A 19,210-nucleotide genomic window follows, 5' to 3' on the forward strand; every position below is an offset into this window, starting at 1 on the left:
GAGTGGGATAGCACTAGGTTTCCTCCCCCTGCTGCACTAGAAATAATGCTGATGAAGGCCGGGGAACAAAGTTAAGGCTATTGTACAGTTACAAGATGGGGGATACTTGGCTCAGCAATACTACAAACGAGAAGGATCTTGGAGTTGTTGTAAATAACAAGCTGAATATGAGCCAACAGTGTGATATGGCTGCAAGAAAGGCAAATGCTATTTTGGGCTGCATTAATAGAAGTATAACTTCCAAATTGCATGAGGTACTGGTTCCTCTCTATTCGGCCCTGATTAGGCTTTATCTAGAGTATTGCATCCAGTTCTGGGCTCCACAATTCAAGAAGGATGCAGACGGGCTGGAGCATGTTCAGAGGAGGGCAACCAGGATGATCAGGGGTCTGGAAAGAAAGCCCTATGAAGAGAGACTGAAACAACTGGGCATTTTTAGCCTGGAGAAGAGAAGATTGAGGGGATACATGATAGCACTCTTCAACTACTTAAAAGGTTGTCACACAAAGGAGGGTCAGGATCTCCTCTTGATCATCCCGGAGTGCAGGACACGGAATAACAGGCTCAAGTTATAGAAAGTCAGATTCCGGCTGGACATCAGGAAAAACTTCCTGACTGTTAGAGCAGTATGACAATGGAACCAGTTACCTAGGGAGGTTGTGAGCTCTCCCACACTAGAAGCCTTCAAGAGGCAGTTGGACAGCCATCTGTCCAGTATGCTTTAAGGTGGATTCCTGCATTGAGCAGGGGTTGGAGTCGATGGCCTTATAGGCCCCTTCCAACTCTACTATTCTACGATTCTATGATCTAGAGCGGAAAAGGTGCAGCAAAGGGCTCCCAAAAGGAATAAGGAGTGGGAACAGCTGCCATATTGGGGCTCTCCAGCTTAGCAAATAATTGTGTATTTATTTATTTATTTATTTATTTATTACATTTCTATACCGCCCAATAGCCGGAGCTCTCTGGGCGGTTCACAAAAGGGAGGGGGGACATTTATTTTACTTATTACATTTCTGTACCGCCCCTTAGCTGAAGCTCTCTGGGAAGTTGGCCAGCTAAAGCATCAAATACAACAACATAGTAAAACATCATGCAAAACCTTACGTTTAAAACAGAATAAAGTATAAGAGGACATGATAGAGGTGTACAAAGGAAGTCCTTCACATCGCAAGATATAGTGATGGCCACCAACGTGGACAGCTTTAAATGTGGATTAGGCAAATTCATGGAGGACAAGGCTCTCAGTGGCGATTAGACATGATGGCTCTGTTATTTCCAGTATCAGAGGCAGCATGCCTCTGTATACCAGTTTCTGGAGAACAGGAGTGGGAAGGTACTTCCACTTTGGAGCTCATTGTGCTGAAGTGGAGGATGAAATTGACAAGTTCTTTGACAAGTAAGGAATGTGGCTCTATTGGGCTAAATGAAGTAGAGAGTGGAGGGGATGAAACTGACAAGGATATTTGCAACACATATATGCCTCTGTGGGGCTACACACTGGACAGGCAGACTTGCACAGGACTCCCAATTAATACATATGTACTTTAAAAATTATGACCCCATTTGCACAAAGTCAAAGACCCAAAGTGTGAGTGTAGGGTGGGGAGATCTCATTTGTGAGCTGTAAAATGAAAACCAAACAAAACACTATCCCATTTGCACAAATCACAGGACCCGAAAAATTGTTTATTTAATGTGCGCAAAAAATGCAACTGGAAAAGAAAGAAACCCACTACAGTCTGCCACCGCTTATCGGAACGGCTTTTGATACGGCCGTTGTGCAGCGTTGTTGATCAGTTTTTAAAGCTTTGTGCGACTAGTAACAGATTTGTACTTCTATATTCAACATCATCTTCTCCCCACCCCATCATTGCCATTCCATGCTATACAAATGCTTCTACACTTCTGGTACGTTAGAACAATAACACTTGAATCACTTGAATATAGCACCACCAGGACTACAGGGATGAAATATAATTTGCTTCTGATGCCCTCAACTTCTGCCACTCTCTGGGTTGTCACTTGGTGTGTGTGGACTTTGGCCCCAAGGTTCAGCACTAGTTGCACCACTGGAAAGAATGTACCATCCTACATGCATAGATCCTGATCTTCCATATGCACATATCTCTTTTCCCTCTGGATACAGTATGATCTATGAGTATGATCCAAACCATACAGCATGTCTTAATGCTGATGTTCTGAGGTTTTCTGGGACATCACTAATAATTATGCTGTGATTTTGTGGGCAGGGCATCACCCTTGTTCCTCCAAATACTCACCAGAAGCATTGGCCTTTCTTTGGGCATTAATTGCCGGCTTCGGGTTGGAGAAAGAAGTGGTTACAGAGAAAGCCAATGTGTTGGTCCTTCCCTGTAGATCAACCCTCTCCAACCTCATGCCCTCCAGATGTTTTGAACTACAACTTCCAGCATTCCTGACCATTGGCTGCGCTTAGCTGGGGTTGGTGGAAGCTGAAGTCCAAAACATGGCAGGAAGCTGCTGTAGATGTTCTGTTGTCAACTGAGAGCATTTTTAGTCTAGTCAACGGAATGATTCTAAAGCTTGAGCCTCCTAGGGCGTTACTAGACGAGGCTCTAGCGCGCGTTACCTTCCGCAGTCACGTCGAGGCTTCCAGATGACGTTCACGAGGATCCGCCGTTATCCCGCGGTGAAGCCTCTTTCTCCCGACTTTAAAAAAGTGAGTTTTAGGACGCCTTTTCCTGCTGTCCCGCGGTAATTCGGAGTACGTGTGGGAGGATGTGAGGTCACTGCGGTCCGGACTGGGCAGGAAAAGGCGTGCTAAGGGGGAGTGGTCAGCGGCTTCGGTCAAGCCGCCTCCGCCATTTGCGCGCAGTCCGGCAGCTGGGGCAGCGCGGCGGAGCGGCTTTTTTTTTTTATTTCCCCAGTGACAGTTTGCGCAGGAACGGAGGACCGCAAAAGTGGCTGGTGACTCCTTGCGGTGGGCAGCTACCGTGGCCGCATAATGGCGGTGCTGTACGCTGCCTGTTAGTGTGGGTACCAGGCTGGCAGAGGGCAGAGCTGTTTGTGGGCTGCTGCCATGGCTACGGCCAGATGTGGGTTGGCTCCTTGGGATGGGGCAGAGGGCACAGAGGCGATCATCGCCGCCGACACCTCAGAGGCATGATGGGAGATGTAGGCACAGAGTGGCCATGCAGACGATTGACCTCGGGTCATATGACACCCGCCACGACCCCCATCAGGAAGTGAGCGCATCAATGTTGACCCTCAACAGCACCAGCAGCACTTCGGCTGGCACTGGCACTGCCGCCGCTGCCGCCGCCAGGGCCGGCGGCGGCATCGCTGACGGCTGCGCAAGTTTGCGGTCTTTCGGACGTGCGCAAACCGTGCAGCGAGCGAAAAAAAAAGCCGCGGCAATCAGGCCGGTGTGGCTGCGCAACCGTTCTCGCGGCGGCAGCAGCACAACCGGCGCAAACTTCCGCCACAAATCGAAGGCAGGTGTGGATGATGAGGCGTCACGGCTGAACGGGAAAAGCCGCTTTCACCGCTCCTCAACGACGGAACACCCGGTACGTCTAGCAACGCCCCTAGAGTGCCATTTTTCTTGGTGGAATTGTTCTGGATTGGTATAGAGTTCAAAGCGGGGTTGGGATTGTGGTTTCCTGCTTTGCATGCAGAAGGTCCTAGGTTTGATCCCAGGCATCTCCAGGTAGGGCTAGGAAAGAATCCTACCTGAAACCCTGGAGAGCCGCTGCTGCCAGTCAGTATCGGCAATACTGGGGTAGATGGACCAATGGTCTGACTCAGTATAAGGCAGCTTCTGATGTTCCTATATTCTCCCACACTAGAGGCATTCAAGAGGCAGCTGGACAACCATCTGTCAGGTATGCTTTAAGGTGGATTCCTGCACTGAGCAGGGGGTTGGACTCAATGGCCTTAGAGGCCCCTTCCCACTCTACTATTCTATTCTATGACTCCCTATTTCCAGGGCCAGCCCTACTATTAGGCAGAGTGATGCTGGGAAGTGTCAGAGGAGAGAGGTGTGGGCCACATTTTTTTTTATTTTATTTATTTAAGCATTTTTATGCCGCCATTCAGCCAAAACAGGCTCTCACGGCGGCTTAAAAAAGTATTTCTTGACAGTCCCTTCCCGCAGGCTTACAATCTAAAAGACATGACACAAAAGGAAAGGGGATTGGGAGGGGGGGGGGGAAAGGAAAGCAAATTCAGGCACTACAATCTTAGTTGCATGGCTTGCCCTGCGCCCCTTAAGCTAGCCAGCTGCCTTCAGATCCAGCAGAGGAAGATGATCCATCTCCAGTATTGATGTAAGATACCGCCCAGAGAGCTTTGGCTATTGGGTGGTATAAAAATGCAATAAATAAATAAATAAATAAATAATAAGATTCATCTGCTACTCAAGTTGGCCTTTGTACATGGAATGGGAGTGGGCGTCATCTTGTTATTTGCCCGAGACAACAACATGTTTTGTGCCAGTCCTGTCTATTTCTGTACCTCCAGTAAATTCACAACCTATTCAGCGGTCTTATTAAGGGGTGGGGGGTGAGGATAAAATCCTAACTTCTCCACCTACCTTTATGCAGCCTGCCAAACCAACTGAGACAGGGATTGCTGATAACACTGCTCTATCACTTGGAGGGCAGCCAGGGAACTTCCTCAATTTCCCTTGGCCCGGGACAAGCAAATTTGGGCGTCAGCGCTGACGTAGCCAGCATGCCATTGACACGGGCCATTAACCTGTCCTGCTTCAAGGGACAGTGGAGGGACGTAAATGGAGTCATACGCAGATGTCTCTTTCCCTTTTATAGGCTCTTTATCTTTTACCATCTTTTCTCTCCCCTTTGCTTGCAACAGATGATAACAAACCTTTGGAAAGATGGCTATTTAATGACTGAAAACTCCCCATGTACCATGTTTTTCCTTCTTGCCAGGCCGAACTGCACAAAGTGCCAGAGATCCAAGATCGGATCTCCTGACATTTCTATGTTTATTTACTGTTTTCCTTGTCGGACACATAGCAGTTTCAGTGCTGTGTTTGCAGGGGTTGATTTTAGATTGGCAACATGACGTGGAAGAGAAGGGGAGTGAAAAAGCTCCCCTTACACACACACAGTAACACTACACCAACCTAAATGGGACAAAGAAGGGTGTCCATTTGCTCAGAGACCAAAATGTGTCAAGGACCACATTCCCCTGGAGTAATCTCTTGGGCGCCTCATGCTAGTGGACAAGGCTGAATCCAGCAGTGGGTCGTGCTTTGGACATCATGACAAGTTACCTTGAAACAACCTATCACTGTTACAGGGTACCATGGCTTATCATGTCGTGCAAACCGGGTCAGTGACTGGGTTCGCACAAACACGACAACCCGTACTCCAGGTTGAGTATGGGTTATCATTGAACCATGGGTTGTTGTGTTTTGCGAACTTAGCCATGCTAACAACCCATGGTTTGTTAAAACTGGGATGGCAGAGATTGAACCTGGGGCCTTCTGCATATGAAACATGTGCTCTGCCTTCTACTTTGAAAGTAAAAGAGTTAGCAACAGACCAACCCGATTTAAGCAGGTGTTAAAATGCAGAAGGTATTTCACTGCCATTGCCTCCCAGATATTTAGGTATATCTTGTAAGTATTTGAAAAATCCAGAACCTAAGAGGGTGAACAGTACAGAAATCCTTATTTAGTAGTCCCAAACATCCAACATCAGTTACATATATTCAGAGAAAACTCTGTCTCAGAATGCCCATACTTTGTTGTTGTGTCAACTCTGGGTTGTTTAACCCATAAACCAGGTTGTTTAACCCATAAACCAGGGGTCCCCAAGGTGGACACCTCCAATGACACCTGTAGTGGCACCCACCCTCTGGAAAACCCTCCCTCGTGCAGTTCGGGAGGCAGGAATTGTAATAATTTTTAAATGCCTCCTAAAAACATATTTTAAAACAAGCCTTCCCTGGACTGTAATTTATTCTGGGTTTATGTGATTTTAAAGTTTTAAACTGGATTTTATGGTTTTAGTTGTAAACTGCCCAGAGAGCTTAGGCTGTTGGGCAGTATAAATATGAAATAAATAAGTAAAATAAATGGGTCCCCAACGTGACACCTGCAAACCATTTTTTTAAAAAAATTCCCCAATTTTTTAAACATGCATTTGTATATATCCATTGTAATGAATACATATGAAATGCATACAACTTTCTAAGAATTATACATAGGCTTCAACAAAAGTGGACCAAATATCCAAATAAGTACCCATTTGAAGGTCACATCTATATGTCACTCATTCAGATCTTGAAAGTGTTGTAAGGTCCTCAATCCATTGTATTATAGGAAGTCAGTGTTTATTCTTTCAGTGTTGAAATACCAGTCTTTTAGCTGTCAAAGGGGTGCAGAGAATCCATTTACATTGACCATTTGTTAATTTCCATGAAGCAGGTAAATAATTGAAAAGAGCTTGTACAATAATGAATATTAAAGATTTTTCCCATACAAAATTTATCTGTTTAATAACTTCCTCCCAAAAAGAAGCAATTACTGGACGTTTCCAAAACATACGTTTAAAAGAAGCTGTATTGCACTGCCAGCAATTAGCCAAATTCGATAATCCCTTATTAAAGAGACATTGTGGCATCTGATTGGTGTGAAACAAATGTTTTTGCTGAATAAGACGCTGCCTAAGATCCAAAGATACGACAGGTAGACACTAAAGTGATTATGCATTTTGTGGCGGTGGCCACAGCAGTTTCTCAAATTTTCAAAGGTGCCCACAGTCCAAAAAGGTTGGGGACCCTGCCCTAAACAAGCCAGAGTTCCTGGGTTTGGATGTCATGATGATAACCAAGGAACAAGGCATTCCAGGGTGGTTGATTGAAAGCAGAAGTGGCGAGCAGGCGGGAGGCAGCGTGCTCAGTCTCTGCAGCTCGACCACGGTTAAACAAGCCAGGAATTGCTGTTATGTGCAAACCAGGTCACGGAAGGCCTCTCGCTCAAGGGGCCTCCCAAACCTGGAGGCGACACTGAAATGCGTAAAATCAAAATAAAGAGGAAAGGGTGAGTGGGCCCAGCACGATCCCCGTGCCCACCCTTTTCCCATTTAAAATCAATTTGAAACAGATGGAAGAATGTCATTTTTATTAGAACTCCAGACGTCTGCATTCTTATCGAGGCTTGGTGCTGACGACAGCAAGGAGGTATGAATAGCCCTTAATAAGATGGTTATCAGGCTCCCATTAACATGCAGGGGAGGAAGGGGGCCTGGTGGGGTTCCGCATTTGCATGGAGGGAGAGGGTGGATGGGTGGGGGAGGGGGAGATGTCTCCGAATGTTGGCAAACACAAGCCCCACTATTGTTGCAAGTTTGGAAGAGGAAATCCAAAAGCCCATTTAGCAACCTCATGGTGCGTAAGTAGAGGCGAAAGCCAAAGGCCCGGACTTCCCAGCCAAATGTGTTTGGCTGACATTACCCTGCGCCATGCAGCCCCGTACAGGTTCCACAGATGTGAAAATGTGATTATGGGCAGCTTCCGAGCAGTGTTGGCTGCCAGTGTGGTGTAGTGGCTAAGGTGTCGGACTGGGAGTCGGGAGATCTGGGTTCTAGTCCCCACTCAGCCATGGAAACCCACTGGGTGACTTTGGGCCAGTCACAGGCTCTCAGCCCTGCCCACCTCACAGGGTTGTTGTTGTGAGGATAAAATGGAGAGGAGGAGGATTAGGTACGCCACCTTGGGTTCCTTGGAGGGAAAAAGGTGGGATATAAATGTAATAAATAAATAAATAAAAATAAAATTTAGTGCCGCGGCAAGTGGACAATAATTGTAAACATATTTAGACCGGGGGGGGGGGGGAGTCCCAGCATTATCCTTTCTAAATTCGCATACATGCATTTAAATTTGCATATACTAATTCCTATCTGTGGGGCAGAGCACTGGATCTTTTCAGTACCCCAGCAACACCCCTGGGCATAGCAACTTTGTACTCCTTTTCATCTGGCCCTACTCAGACTGATTGGGTCTCTCTCCTCACTCCCGTTCTGCCTCTGTCCTTCTCCTCAACAAGAAATCCAAACAAAAGGAAAAGGAAGACAAATAGTGAGGGAACCACTGGTGCAAGCCCCCTTAAATTGGGGCACGGCCTACTTGTGGGTCGCATTCCACCCTTGAAGACAACTGGATTTGTGTTGCAAGTCTACGCCCAATAACGTAAGAGTAAGACCTACTGAGGCTAACCGTCAAGTGGACGTGCGTAAGACTGTGCTGCATGTGACTTTGCTTAATTTATTTATTTGAAATGTTTTCATGCCACTTTACTGCACAGCGCTAGGCTTGATTGCTTGAAAGTAAGTTTTGTTGCATTCAGCGGAGTTTATTCCTAGGTGTATGGTTTATTCCTAGGTGTATGGTTTATTCCTAGGTGTATGGTATGCCTTATAGTAGTGATGAAAATCAGACGCTAGTGAGAACGCTCTAGCGTTCTTTCCCCAGGGGGATCAGCATTAAAATGACAATGTATTGTTTTTCTGGCCACTGGTTATAACCACTTGTTGGATCTGGAGTGCTCTACTCCCTGTCCCAGTGGTACCACAAAAACATGGCCCACCGCTCCAGGGTCCCAGTAAAACACACAGACTTCATTGGGTAGCTGAGACTGGATATTGTCCTGCTCGTTCTGGAAGATTCAACCCACGGACACTTAGAGGGTAATCCTAGCTTAGGATGCTGCTGCTAGAACTTAGAACATAACAGGAGCTGTGCTGGATCAGACCAAGGGTCCATCTAGTCCAGCACTCAGTTCCCACAGTAGCCAACCAGCTGTTGACCAGGAACCCACATGCAGGACACAAGTGCAATAGCACCCTCCCACCCATGTTCCCTAGCAACTGGGGTACATAGGCTTACTGCCTCTACTACTGGAGGTAGCATAGAGGCATCAGGACTAGTAGCCATTGGTAGCTTTCTCCTCCAGGGATTTCTCTAACCCCTTTTTAAAGCCATCCAAAATAACTTTGACTCGGGCAAGGTGTTGGGATCATGGGACCCATTCATTGAACCAGCTGCACCGGCTGCCAGTTCTGACTGCAATTCAAGGATCCTAGTTATCACCTTTATTACCTTGTAAAGCCCTAAACAGCTTAGCACCTGGCTGCTTGAAGGACCATCTCTCCCCATCTGAACCTGCCGCTCTCCTAAAATCACCTGTCTTGCGCATGCCATTGCCTTCATAGGCATGGCGGGCGGCAAATCATAAGAGGCCTTCCTTGTTGCTGCCACCACATCTGTGGGACTCCCTGCCACAAGAGGTTCAGTCATCTTCCTCTTTATCTGTGTCCCTCCAGCAACTGAAGGCTTCTGTATAAAGAAGCACGGGCCTGTGTTGTTGAGTTTTATTTACTGACTGCTAGTTTGAGTTCTTTGTGTTTTTGTCTTTGCTGCATTTTGTTGTTGTAATGACTGGTTGTTGTTTCTCTGCATTTCACATTTTGTAAGCTGCTTTGAGCAACTCCTTCTTCAGAGGGGAATTGTTTAATAACGGGTTCTTTTGTTTTTGTTTCTTCTACATTTTATTTTATTTTATTTATTTATTTATTTATTACATTTTTATACCGCCCAATAGCCGAAGCTCTCTGGGCGGTTCACAAAAATTAAAACCACAATAAAACACCCAACAGGTTAAAAACACAATTACGAAATACAGTATAAAAAGCGCAACCAGGATAAAACCACACAGCAAAGTTGATATAAGATTAAAATACAGAGTTAAAACAGTAAAATTTAAATTTAAGTTAAAATTAAGTGTTAAAATACTGAGTGAATAAAAAGGTCAATTTTTGTCCCCCTACATGGGGGACAATTGTCACTGTTTGTACTTCTTGGCCCAGTGATGCCACGTATGGAATTTGATACTATAAGACATAGAGATGGGCACCAATTTGGATGGCTCTAAAAGGGGGTTGGCTAAATTCCCAGAGGGGAAGGCTATCAATGGTTACTAGTCCTGATGGTTATATGCTACCTCCAGTATCAGAGGAAGAATGCTTATGTACACCAATTGCTGGGGAACATGGGCAGCAGGGTTCTGTTACACTCCTGTCCTGCTTGTGGGTTTCCCGTGGGCAGCTGGTTGGCGTGAACAGAATGCTGGACTAGATGGACCCTTGGTCTGATCCAGCATGACCCTTATTATGTACTTCAAATAACATGTATAGTGCAGCACAGCTGTTGCCAGATGTGCTGGCCTGCAAAGGCCATGCTGACTGGGAATGACCTGGACGGCACTGGGTTGGGGAAGGCTGTGTAGCCACATCAGGAATTACCGACCTGTGGTTTGTGGAGCACAATGGAAGCCTACAGGAGTCACAAAGGTAATGCAGGAAGTGGTAGGGCAAAAAAGGCTTCTCTCCTCTTCTAGTCTTCCTCCATGAATTCACAGCAGTCGATCCATACCTAGTGGGAGGTTGTAAAGAAAGGACCAAGTGCTCCAGGGCCTATGCAAAGGAGAAAGATGAAACGGGCAGGTAAACATTACAGGCCCAGACCTCGGCTTCCAAGGAAACCTTGGTTTGCACAACCCACATGTTGCCTTATTTGGGCAAAATGGTAAACTATGGTTTGTTACAAACCACAATTGGAAACTTCTCATCTCCACCCTCCCAAGCAGAGGAGAAAAGGAGAGAGCTCACAAGCCCAAAGTGGGCAATTAACTGTGCTGGTTGTTGTTCACCTCAGTACGCCCACCTTCAGCCGCCCACCCCAGTAGTAACAGCTCTTCCAACGCAGCTCTTTCTCAGGCTTGTTACATAAGATCTTTTAACTGAAAATGCCAGGGAATGTGCTCCACCACTGTGCTATTACAGCATAAAATCATGGTTGCCAGATATTAAGCACATAGCAGGAAACCGCCATCAGGTGGTTCCTGGAAGTTGTGCAGTGTATTTTGCCATGTTTTTGCCATAAATCTTCATTGGGTATAGATGGCTATTTACTATGGGGAAACGTAACTGTAGTATGCATAAAACCGCATAGCTGGCCAGTCATTTATAGCGGCATCTGCCCACATCATGGGGAGGATTACATCATGTCCCTGCCACTAATTTGAAACCTGGGTAACATTCCTCTCGCCACATGCTACAGATGACCGAGCTACCCATGCGCTTGTGTGTGTAATGTGATACGTTTTCCCCATGGTAAATAGCTGTCTGCAGCCAGCTCCCCTAACACTTTCCCCTTATTTTTTCCTGCTGGGCACTGGAAAAAAAATCTGTCCCTTGCTTTTCAGGAAGCTCCATTTTTATTTCCAATTAGCTGCCAATCTGAAATGAGAGCTTTTCCTGCAGGGGAGAGGTGTTGGGGCCTGTGGAGGGCACTGCTGAGTGATTCAGTCCTACTTACTTCTGAGTACGCATGCAGATACTTGTCCTGCTTACTTCTGAGTGGACTTAAAATCAGTAAGAATCAGATTTGGGCCCTATCCACTCTGCCTTTGACTATAGTTATGTTGCTTTTGGCCCCACATACAGATGGAATGCAGCCCCTGAGACCACTCCCAGATTACAGTTTGGTCCTTGTACTGAAAAGGGATCCCCACGCTTACGTTCAGGGTTTTTAAAGGGTAAGACCCAGTTTTGTGCAAGCAGTCAGTGGTAGCCAACATATGTCTAAAAGTAAAAAATCAAACTAGCAAGCTCTGGCCCTGACCAATCACCTAGAATTTTTGAACAGTCTTCAAAGCCAGCCCCATGTATTATAATGCATTACAGTAATCTAGCCTGGATAACTTTTAATATGCGTGCCCTACTTTACGGAGAGTCTCAAATATGCTGCTCCTTATGTTGGCCATATTGTGGGATGCCATAGCTCCTTGCCTCTTTCTGCTATGTATTTGCAGAAGGACAGAATTATTGATTTATTTACAGCATTTATATACCGCTCAATTATCTAACACAGTTTCCAGAGTGGTGAACATACATATAAACAGTAAGAGAAAGAAGATTTTAAAAGCAAATTAAAATCATTCAATTTAAAAACAAAAGAGCCAGAAAAAACAGTGGCTAGTCAGTTGGGGATGGCTTCTCGAAACAGAGATGTTTTCAGGAGGTGCCAGAAGCAGCCTAGTGTTGGTGCCTGCCTGACCTCAAGGGGCAGAGAGTTCCACCGGGAAGGGGCCACTACACTAAAGGCTCTTCTCCTGGTGGATTCCAATCGGGCCACAGGGCCACGTGGAACCACCAGGAGCATAACAACACCCCCATTAGAAAAGTAAGATGATGTGTCACTTAAACAAACAAGCAAAGCCTACTTTCTTATTATGCTTCAGTCTTGCTTGATGTGAAAGTCTCTGAGAAGTCCCAAGCTGTATTTCTCAATATCCTCCTCATTTGTTCCATTGTGCCAATTTCACCGTGGCGTTGAGGTTTGCTTTGCTCCATCTTTTCCCCTAAACCACGCTATGCCTGGAGGCCATCTCTGGCCTGGCGAACAGTATCTGCTCCTGTTCTCTAGTTAAAGCACACATGAAATTCCTGACAAACTTTAGGGTCAGTTTAAATCTTTAGAAAATGTGTATGGGACAGCCCTCTTGAGACAGTGCTATTTCAGAGTGCATGAGAGGAGGCTAGTAATGTCAAAAGCCCCCCGCACTTGGAAAGGTAGTGTGTGAGGGAGAGAACCCTTCCCAGTATGCTGGCTTTCCAGCCTTAGTGTATTTCTTGACAGGAACATTCAAACTTTCAACGCCCCCACCTGCCTCCTGAAGCAGTAACAGTCCCAGAAAACAAAATGTTTTTTTGAAGATTTGAATCCGTTTTTCATTTATAGAAGATCCTTCCTTCGATCTAGGGGCGGGTTGAATTTTCATCCCCTCGGGATCCCTTTCAGATCCCAATTTCTGTCATGGGGAAACAAGTGAGCTACCAGGAGAAATGTTTTGTTATATAACGATTTGGGGGGCGCGGCCCTAATCAGAATAGCAAAGAGCCTCTCTGGCATCAGTTCCCTCATCTGCGGAAACCTTGCTATGCAAAACAGGTGCTTATGATGCAAAATAGGTTCAATTTGCATAATTTATTCAGTTTGCGGAATCTGGCGGCATTGGGGGGGCTCAGACAGCGGATCTTTCATCATCTTCTTTTCTGTGCAAGGTATTCTGCCCGAGGCCTACACTTTGCTTCTGGATCCAGGGCTCCAGCGATACTAACAAGATGGTTTGGATACCCGTGCTTTGCTATGGGCAGTGGTGGTGGGCCCCACAAATGTCCAGAGTGGGCAGCCCAGGGTGGCCTGGATTTTATTTTATTTTATTTATTACGTTTATATCCTGCCTTTTTTTCCTCCAAGGAACCCAAGGCGGCGTACATAATCCTCCTCCTCTCCGTTTTATCCTCACAACAACCCTGTGAGGTAGGTTGGGCTGAGAGTCTGTGATCTGGCCCAAAGTCACCCAGTGGGTTTCCATGGCCGAGTGGGGACTAGAACCTGGATCCCCGACTCCCAGTCCAACACCTTAGCCACTACACCACACCGGCTCCCACCCCTGTGCTATGCTGTTAAACAGGGTGGCCATATGGAAAGGAGGACAGGGCTCCTGTATCTTCAATAGTTGCATAGAAAAGGGGATTTCAGCAGGTGTCATTTGTATGCATGCAGCACCTGAAATTCCCTCTTCAGCACAACCATTAAAGCTGCAGGAGCCCTGCCCTATTTTGTATTGTGGTTGCTCTAGTATAGCTCCTGCAGCTTTAACGGTTGTGATGAAGAGAGAATTTCATCAGGGGCTGCATGCATGCATACAAATGACAAATGCAACAGAAAGGTGATAACCTTAACCTAACACAATATAAATGAAAGCAAGGAAGTTAAGGAAACAGGTTAAAAAGTGCAATTTTATAAACTAAAATATAATGTTAAAAGTAACATACACAGAGCATTTCACATGTACAATAATACAACAAAACAATCAAACTGCTAGACAAAAAATGCTCAGTAAATTTAAACAATTTGGCCAGACGCGTTTCGACTCTTGGTCTTCCTCAATGGCCAATGTGCCAAGCTGATTAGTACCGTGGGCTAATTTTTCTCGGGACTGACTTAAAAGTTCAGAACAATATAGATAATCAGATGTCACTTCCCACAATATATGGTATAATTCCAAATATTCAAAGGAAGCTCATAGATGGTATTCTAAACAGCCACTGCTCGCAAGCACGATAATGCTGGTATCAGCTCTGTGTATGTTACTTTTAACATTATATTTTAGTTTATAAAATTGCATTTTTAACCTGTTTCCTTAATTTCCTTGCTACCATTTATATTCATGCATACAAATGACACCTGCTGAAATTCCCTTTTGTAGGCAACTGTTAAAGGTACAGGAGCCCTATCCTCCTTTCCATAGGGTCACCCTAGGTTAAAGCAACGGCAGCCTCATGCATTACAGCCTTTTAGCCAGGTAGAACAGTCTGAGGCCCTGAGAGGAACAGCGACAGAAGAAGATAGCGTAATGCTCTCTTGCGTGGTATTTACTGACAGGAGCCGGTTCCAGCTCTGACGCTCGGCCTATTCATGTAGGAGGAAGTGAATGGATTCCAGCAGGAAGTTCTTGCCCGGTCTACTCCCTAGAGGGCTTGAGAGGAGACAGGGCCTCTCCACAAGCTTTGTGGAGGGATGCCGACGCCGGGGGTGACGGAGCCGTGGGTGTTTCGGTGGGGTCCTCGCTTTCCTGTTTGCTTGCCTTGACGTCACGGGTTCTTTCTCGGACGGCAGCTGGTCAATGGGAGAGATTTGTGTTGGCTGAGGACCGTTCCTCCCCACACACCCATCAGAAGGAGTGCTGATGTCACATACCCACAGGGATTACCTCATAAGCGAGGCATTTAGGCCTCGGTGTAAATAAGGGAAGAATGAGAGAAAGTAACCGACCCACGCAATTCCCCAGGCCCACAGCAGCCTCCGCTCCTGGTAAACATTGAAAAATGTAAAAAGAGACATCTGTGTCAGGCCTAGACGGCAGCCAGATCCTCGGAATAAAAATCCAGCGAGCTACACGTGTTTTCTGAACTGCTGCTCCCTTCCTCCAGTCCCCGGTTGCAAAATGTGGCTTTTTGCAGCGTTCCATAGTGATAAGCGATACGTCCACACCTTGGCTGAGCGGCGTGAATACCTGTCCCTCCACTTTCCACGACTCCATCCACGAATCTTTCTCAACCTTGCTGGTGGGGGAGAGGGAGGCAGAGCCAAGAAGCTGTGAGCAGGCGACCATTTGAACCATTCTCCCTTGCGCCAGACGCAGGCATATCGCAGGATCCTCTTTTGCCGCTGTCGACAGATGCCTGCCTGCACGTTTTCAGCGGTTCTTCATAGAATCATAGAATAGTAGAGTTGGAAGGGGCCTATAAGGCCATCGAGTCCAACCTCCCCTGCAGCACCTTAAAGCCTTAAAGCTTGCAACACTGAGGGCTAGTTTTGCGTTGCTAGAGTGCTTGCTGAACCAGGCACCATTGGTGGGGCCCATCCTTCAAAGAGTCTACCCTCTCCCTGCCATTGTCACCAGCTGCTCTTACTTCTTCTCCTACTCCTCATTGCTACCACTTGTTCACTTGACCGGCAGAGAAGCAGCAAGCAAGTAGAGATGGTGGCATTTCCTGCTCCTCCTTCTTACAACCACCACAGTCTGGGCCAGAGCAAGAGGCAAGTGGACCAGGTTGTAATGGTGAAGAGGAGGAGCAAATACAGGGGGCCATTATCAGTGGGCCCCTGGTGGAATGTGGGGCTTTGGCAGACACCCAACCATGTCTTCCTTCAACGCCCGGCCTGGCTGTAGGGTGTGCGTGTGTGAGAGTGACAGAGAGTTGTGACTAAGTGCTGCAGATGGTTTATTGTTCCCAGTGAGTTCCTACGCTTCAATGGTTTGCATTGTGCATGCGTGTGCATTGTCTTTGAGTCTCCATAAGGCAGCCAGAAAGATAAGGAAGCCAGATGACTATTAACTGGAGAGACCAGAGGACAGAGCATTGTTCTTGGAGGAAGTGGGAACCTCCTCTGTTCTCCAACCTCCAGGCTCAGCTGTGAAAGCAAAGCCCCTCATCAATCAGAACAGTCCCACAAGGTCACAGAAAGGCAACAAACTTATGAAAGGCGGGTTGGGGGAAAGAATATATTTGTTATGGCCTCTGCTGTAAACCAGAGGACAATGATGAAAGCCATAAGAAGGATTCTGATGTAGTTGTGGTGATGCAGTGGCACAAAAGCTGCACCTGTCTTATCATAAACACACCACCCTTTTCCTTCCCACTATTAAGAACGTAAAAGCATAAAAAGTGCCATGCTGGATCAGACCAAGGGTCCATCCAGCCGTCAGCCAGGGAACAACAAAGCAGGACATGCTGCAACAGAAACCTCCCACCCATGTTCCCCAGCAACCGGTGCACACAGGCTTACTGCCTTGGATGTTGGAGATAGCACACAACCATCAGGGCTAGTAGCCATTGATAACCTTCTCCTCCAGAAGTTTATCCAACCCCCTTTTAAAGCCATCCAAATTGGTGGCCATCACTACATATTGGTTATGTTTATTTCCCAACTTCCTTTTAAGGAGCTCGAGGCAGCGGAAATTGGTTTTCGCCTTTCCCTTTTTCATCCTCACAAAAACGGTTGGTGAGGCTGAGATATGGCAGCTGCCACTAGGTCAACCTGGAAGGTTTGTAGCTGGCTGAGGATCTGAAGCCAGGTCTCCCCAGACCTAGTGACAGATACTCTGATTCAGGGGCAGGCAAGCTGGTGACCTCCAGAGGTTTTAGGCTACAATTCACAATATAGCCAGTGAACATAACATCAGAAGAGCCCTGCTGGATCAGACCAAGGGTCCATTTAGCCCAGCACTCTGTTCGCACAGTGGCCAACCAGCTGTCGACCTGGAACCCACAAGCAGGACACAGGTGCAACAGCACCTTCCTGCCCATGTTCCCCAGCCACTGGTGCACACAGGCTTACTGCCTCTGATATTGGAGGTAGCACATAGCCATCAGGACTAGTAGCTATTGATAGCCTTCTGCTCCAGGAATTTTTCCAACCTTCTTTTAAAGCCATCCAAATTGGTGGCCATCACAGCATCTTGTGGTAGCAAATTCCATAGTTTAACTCTGCACTTTGATCAGTTCTAACTCTCCCACCAGTCAGCTTCATCAGATGACTCTGGGTTCTCATTTTATGGGAGAAGGGAGGAAAAAGTTTCCCTATCCACATTCCCCACACTGTGCATAAGTTTGTACACCCTCTCCTTAGCCTCCTTTCCCCCCCAAACTAAATAATCCCAGCTGTTGTAACCTTCCCTCACAGTCTTGGAGCAGAGATGGGCAAGATGCAGAATGTGGTTGCTCCCAGCAATGAGTAGTCACAAGGGGGACCCCTGGACCATTTCTGGTGAATCCCCTACAGTCTGATGGTTTCTGGGATTCTCCCCCAAAATGCTGGACAAAGGCGACCTTGATCTGACCCAGAAAGGCATTCATGTCCCCATCTTCGCAAATGCATTTCTGTTTCCATAGTGAAGCATCCTCTGGAATTGGAGCAATGTCTGCAACTATGACCCATCTGTTCAGATGTCCCTGCTGTCAGTTAAAGCAGAAAGTGTTGAACCTCAGACCTGTGGGTCAAATCCTTTAAAAGTTGTTTTATCGTCCCAAAACTAATCATCCCCTCTGTCTTTTTTCTCTCTCTCCCCTCTCCCCCCATCCATCCCTGTGGTTTGCAGGAGGCGGAGGGAAGCGGAAAGGAAGGAGTAAGAAATGGAGAGAGATCCTCCGGTTCCCGCACATCAGCCAGTGCGATGACCTCCGGAAAGGCTTGGGTAAGTGGTGACATCGAGATGCGTTTCATAAAACTGATGTATGGCCTGGAGGCTGGCAAACCATGGCTGCCTGCAAAGGCTTCTGGGTGAATGGCGGCTTCTGCTTCTAAGCTAGCAAACTGTCACTGCCTTCTGTACCAGTCAGCAACATTCCTTTGTGTTTTGGGAAAGATGAGTCAAAAGGCACAGTTACAGTGATCTCATGAGAACAGCAAGAGTCTTATCTGTGTAGCCTGGTACTGTGTCTGGAGGCTCTAACGAGCTGACATTCCAGTCTCTTCGTCCAATTAGTAAGTGCACCTGGGTGAAGAGGATCCTTATGTGTGCCAAAGAAATGCCAAGTAGTGCCTTGTTTATCACAACAATGTAGACTTATGCTATAGATTCCTATGATGAGAAGAACTGCTTTGTTATCCATCACTTGCTTAACTTGGCAGCAATGCCAAGTTCAGTTATGCTATAATTGTTCTTGTGCCCAGGGGTGGGGGGCCAGATTTTGCAGCCAGCTTTCGCAGACTGGTCCACTTTTATTGGAATATGTCTGTATGTGCTGAAAACTATTCCAGTAAAGATTGTCTCCTTGTAAGCAAACCTTGAGCCTGACTACTTTTGTTTCTTTGGTAACCCTGAAAACAACCTGAAGCTCACAGCCGGAGTTAGACGGGTTGGAACAACTAACTGTACTACATCAGGTGTAGGGTGACCATATGAAAAGGAGGACAGGGCTCCTGTATCTTTAACAGTTGCCTAGAAAAGGGAATTCCAACAGGTGTCATTTGTATGTCTGTAGCACCTGGTGACATCCCCTCTTCATCACAACAGTGAAAGCTGCAGGAGCCCTGCCGTCTTTTGTATCCGGTCACTCTGGTACAGCTAGAGCTTTGTCCTCCTTTTCATATGGTTACCCTAACCATACGAAAAGAGAGAGATCCAGGTTCTAGTCCCCACTCGGCCATGGAAGCCCACTGGGTGACTTTGGGCCAGTCCTGGACTCTCATCCCAACCTACCTCACAGGGTTGTTGTTGTGAGGATAAAATGGAGAGGAGAATTATGTACGCCGCCTTGGGTTCCTTGGAGGAAAAAAGGCGGGATATACAGGCAATAATACCAGAAGTTTAAATGGTGATACTTGTTCACAGACTTCATCGTCAAATCTGCCTGCTTTTTCCTCTCCCCTTCCCCTCCAAATACCTGCTTTTTCTAATATCTTCTCTTATTAAAAGGTCTGGATACCTCGAAAACGTGCCCACAATGTCATGCCTAATTAGTCCTAATTGAGGAATTGCCTGATGTTTGGGTTTTAGAAAAGTTCCCCCCTGAGCATTCTTTTTCAGCAAACTAATTTAGTGGTGGAAGGAAAGCTTTTGGTTGTT

At 46.6% G+C, this 19,210-nt stretch overlaps 1 protein-coding gene across 1 annotated transcript in view; it reads left to right on the top strand.

Annotated features, from left to right (window-relative positions):
- The window catches only part of LOC134407363 (G protein-coupled receptor kinase 5-like), a 101,650-nt gene that overhangs the window by 45,816 nt on the left and 36,624 nt on the right, over positions 1-19,210 (top strand). Inside the window, exon 2 of the mRNA XM_063139095.1 lies at positions 17,741-17,836. Within this exon, the coding sequence (XP_062995165.1) occupies positions 17,741-17,836 (96 nt within the window). The remainder of the gene's footprint in view (positions 1-17,740; positions 17,837-19,210) is intronic.

This window comes from Elgaria multicarinata, chromosome 12 (assembly GCF_023053635.1).
Source record: "Elgaria multicarinata webbii isolate HBS135686 ecotype San Diego chromosome 12, rElgMul1.1.pri, whole genome shotgun sequence".
NCBI classification, from domain to species: domain Eukaryota; kingdom Metazoa; phylum Chordata; class Lepidosauria; order Squamata; family Anguidae; genus Elgaria; species Elgaria multicarinata.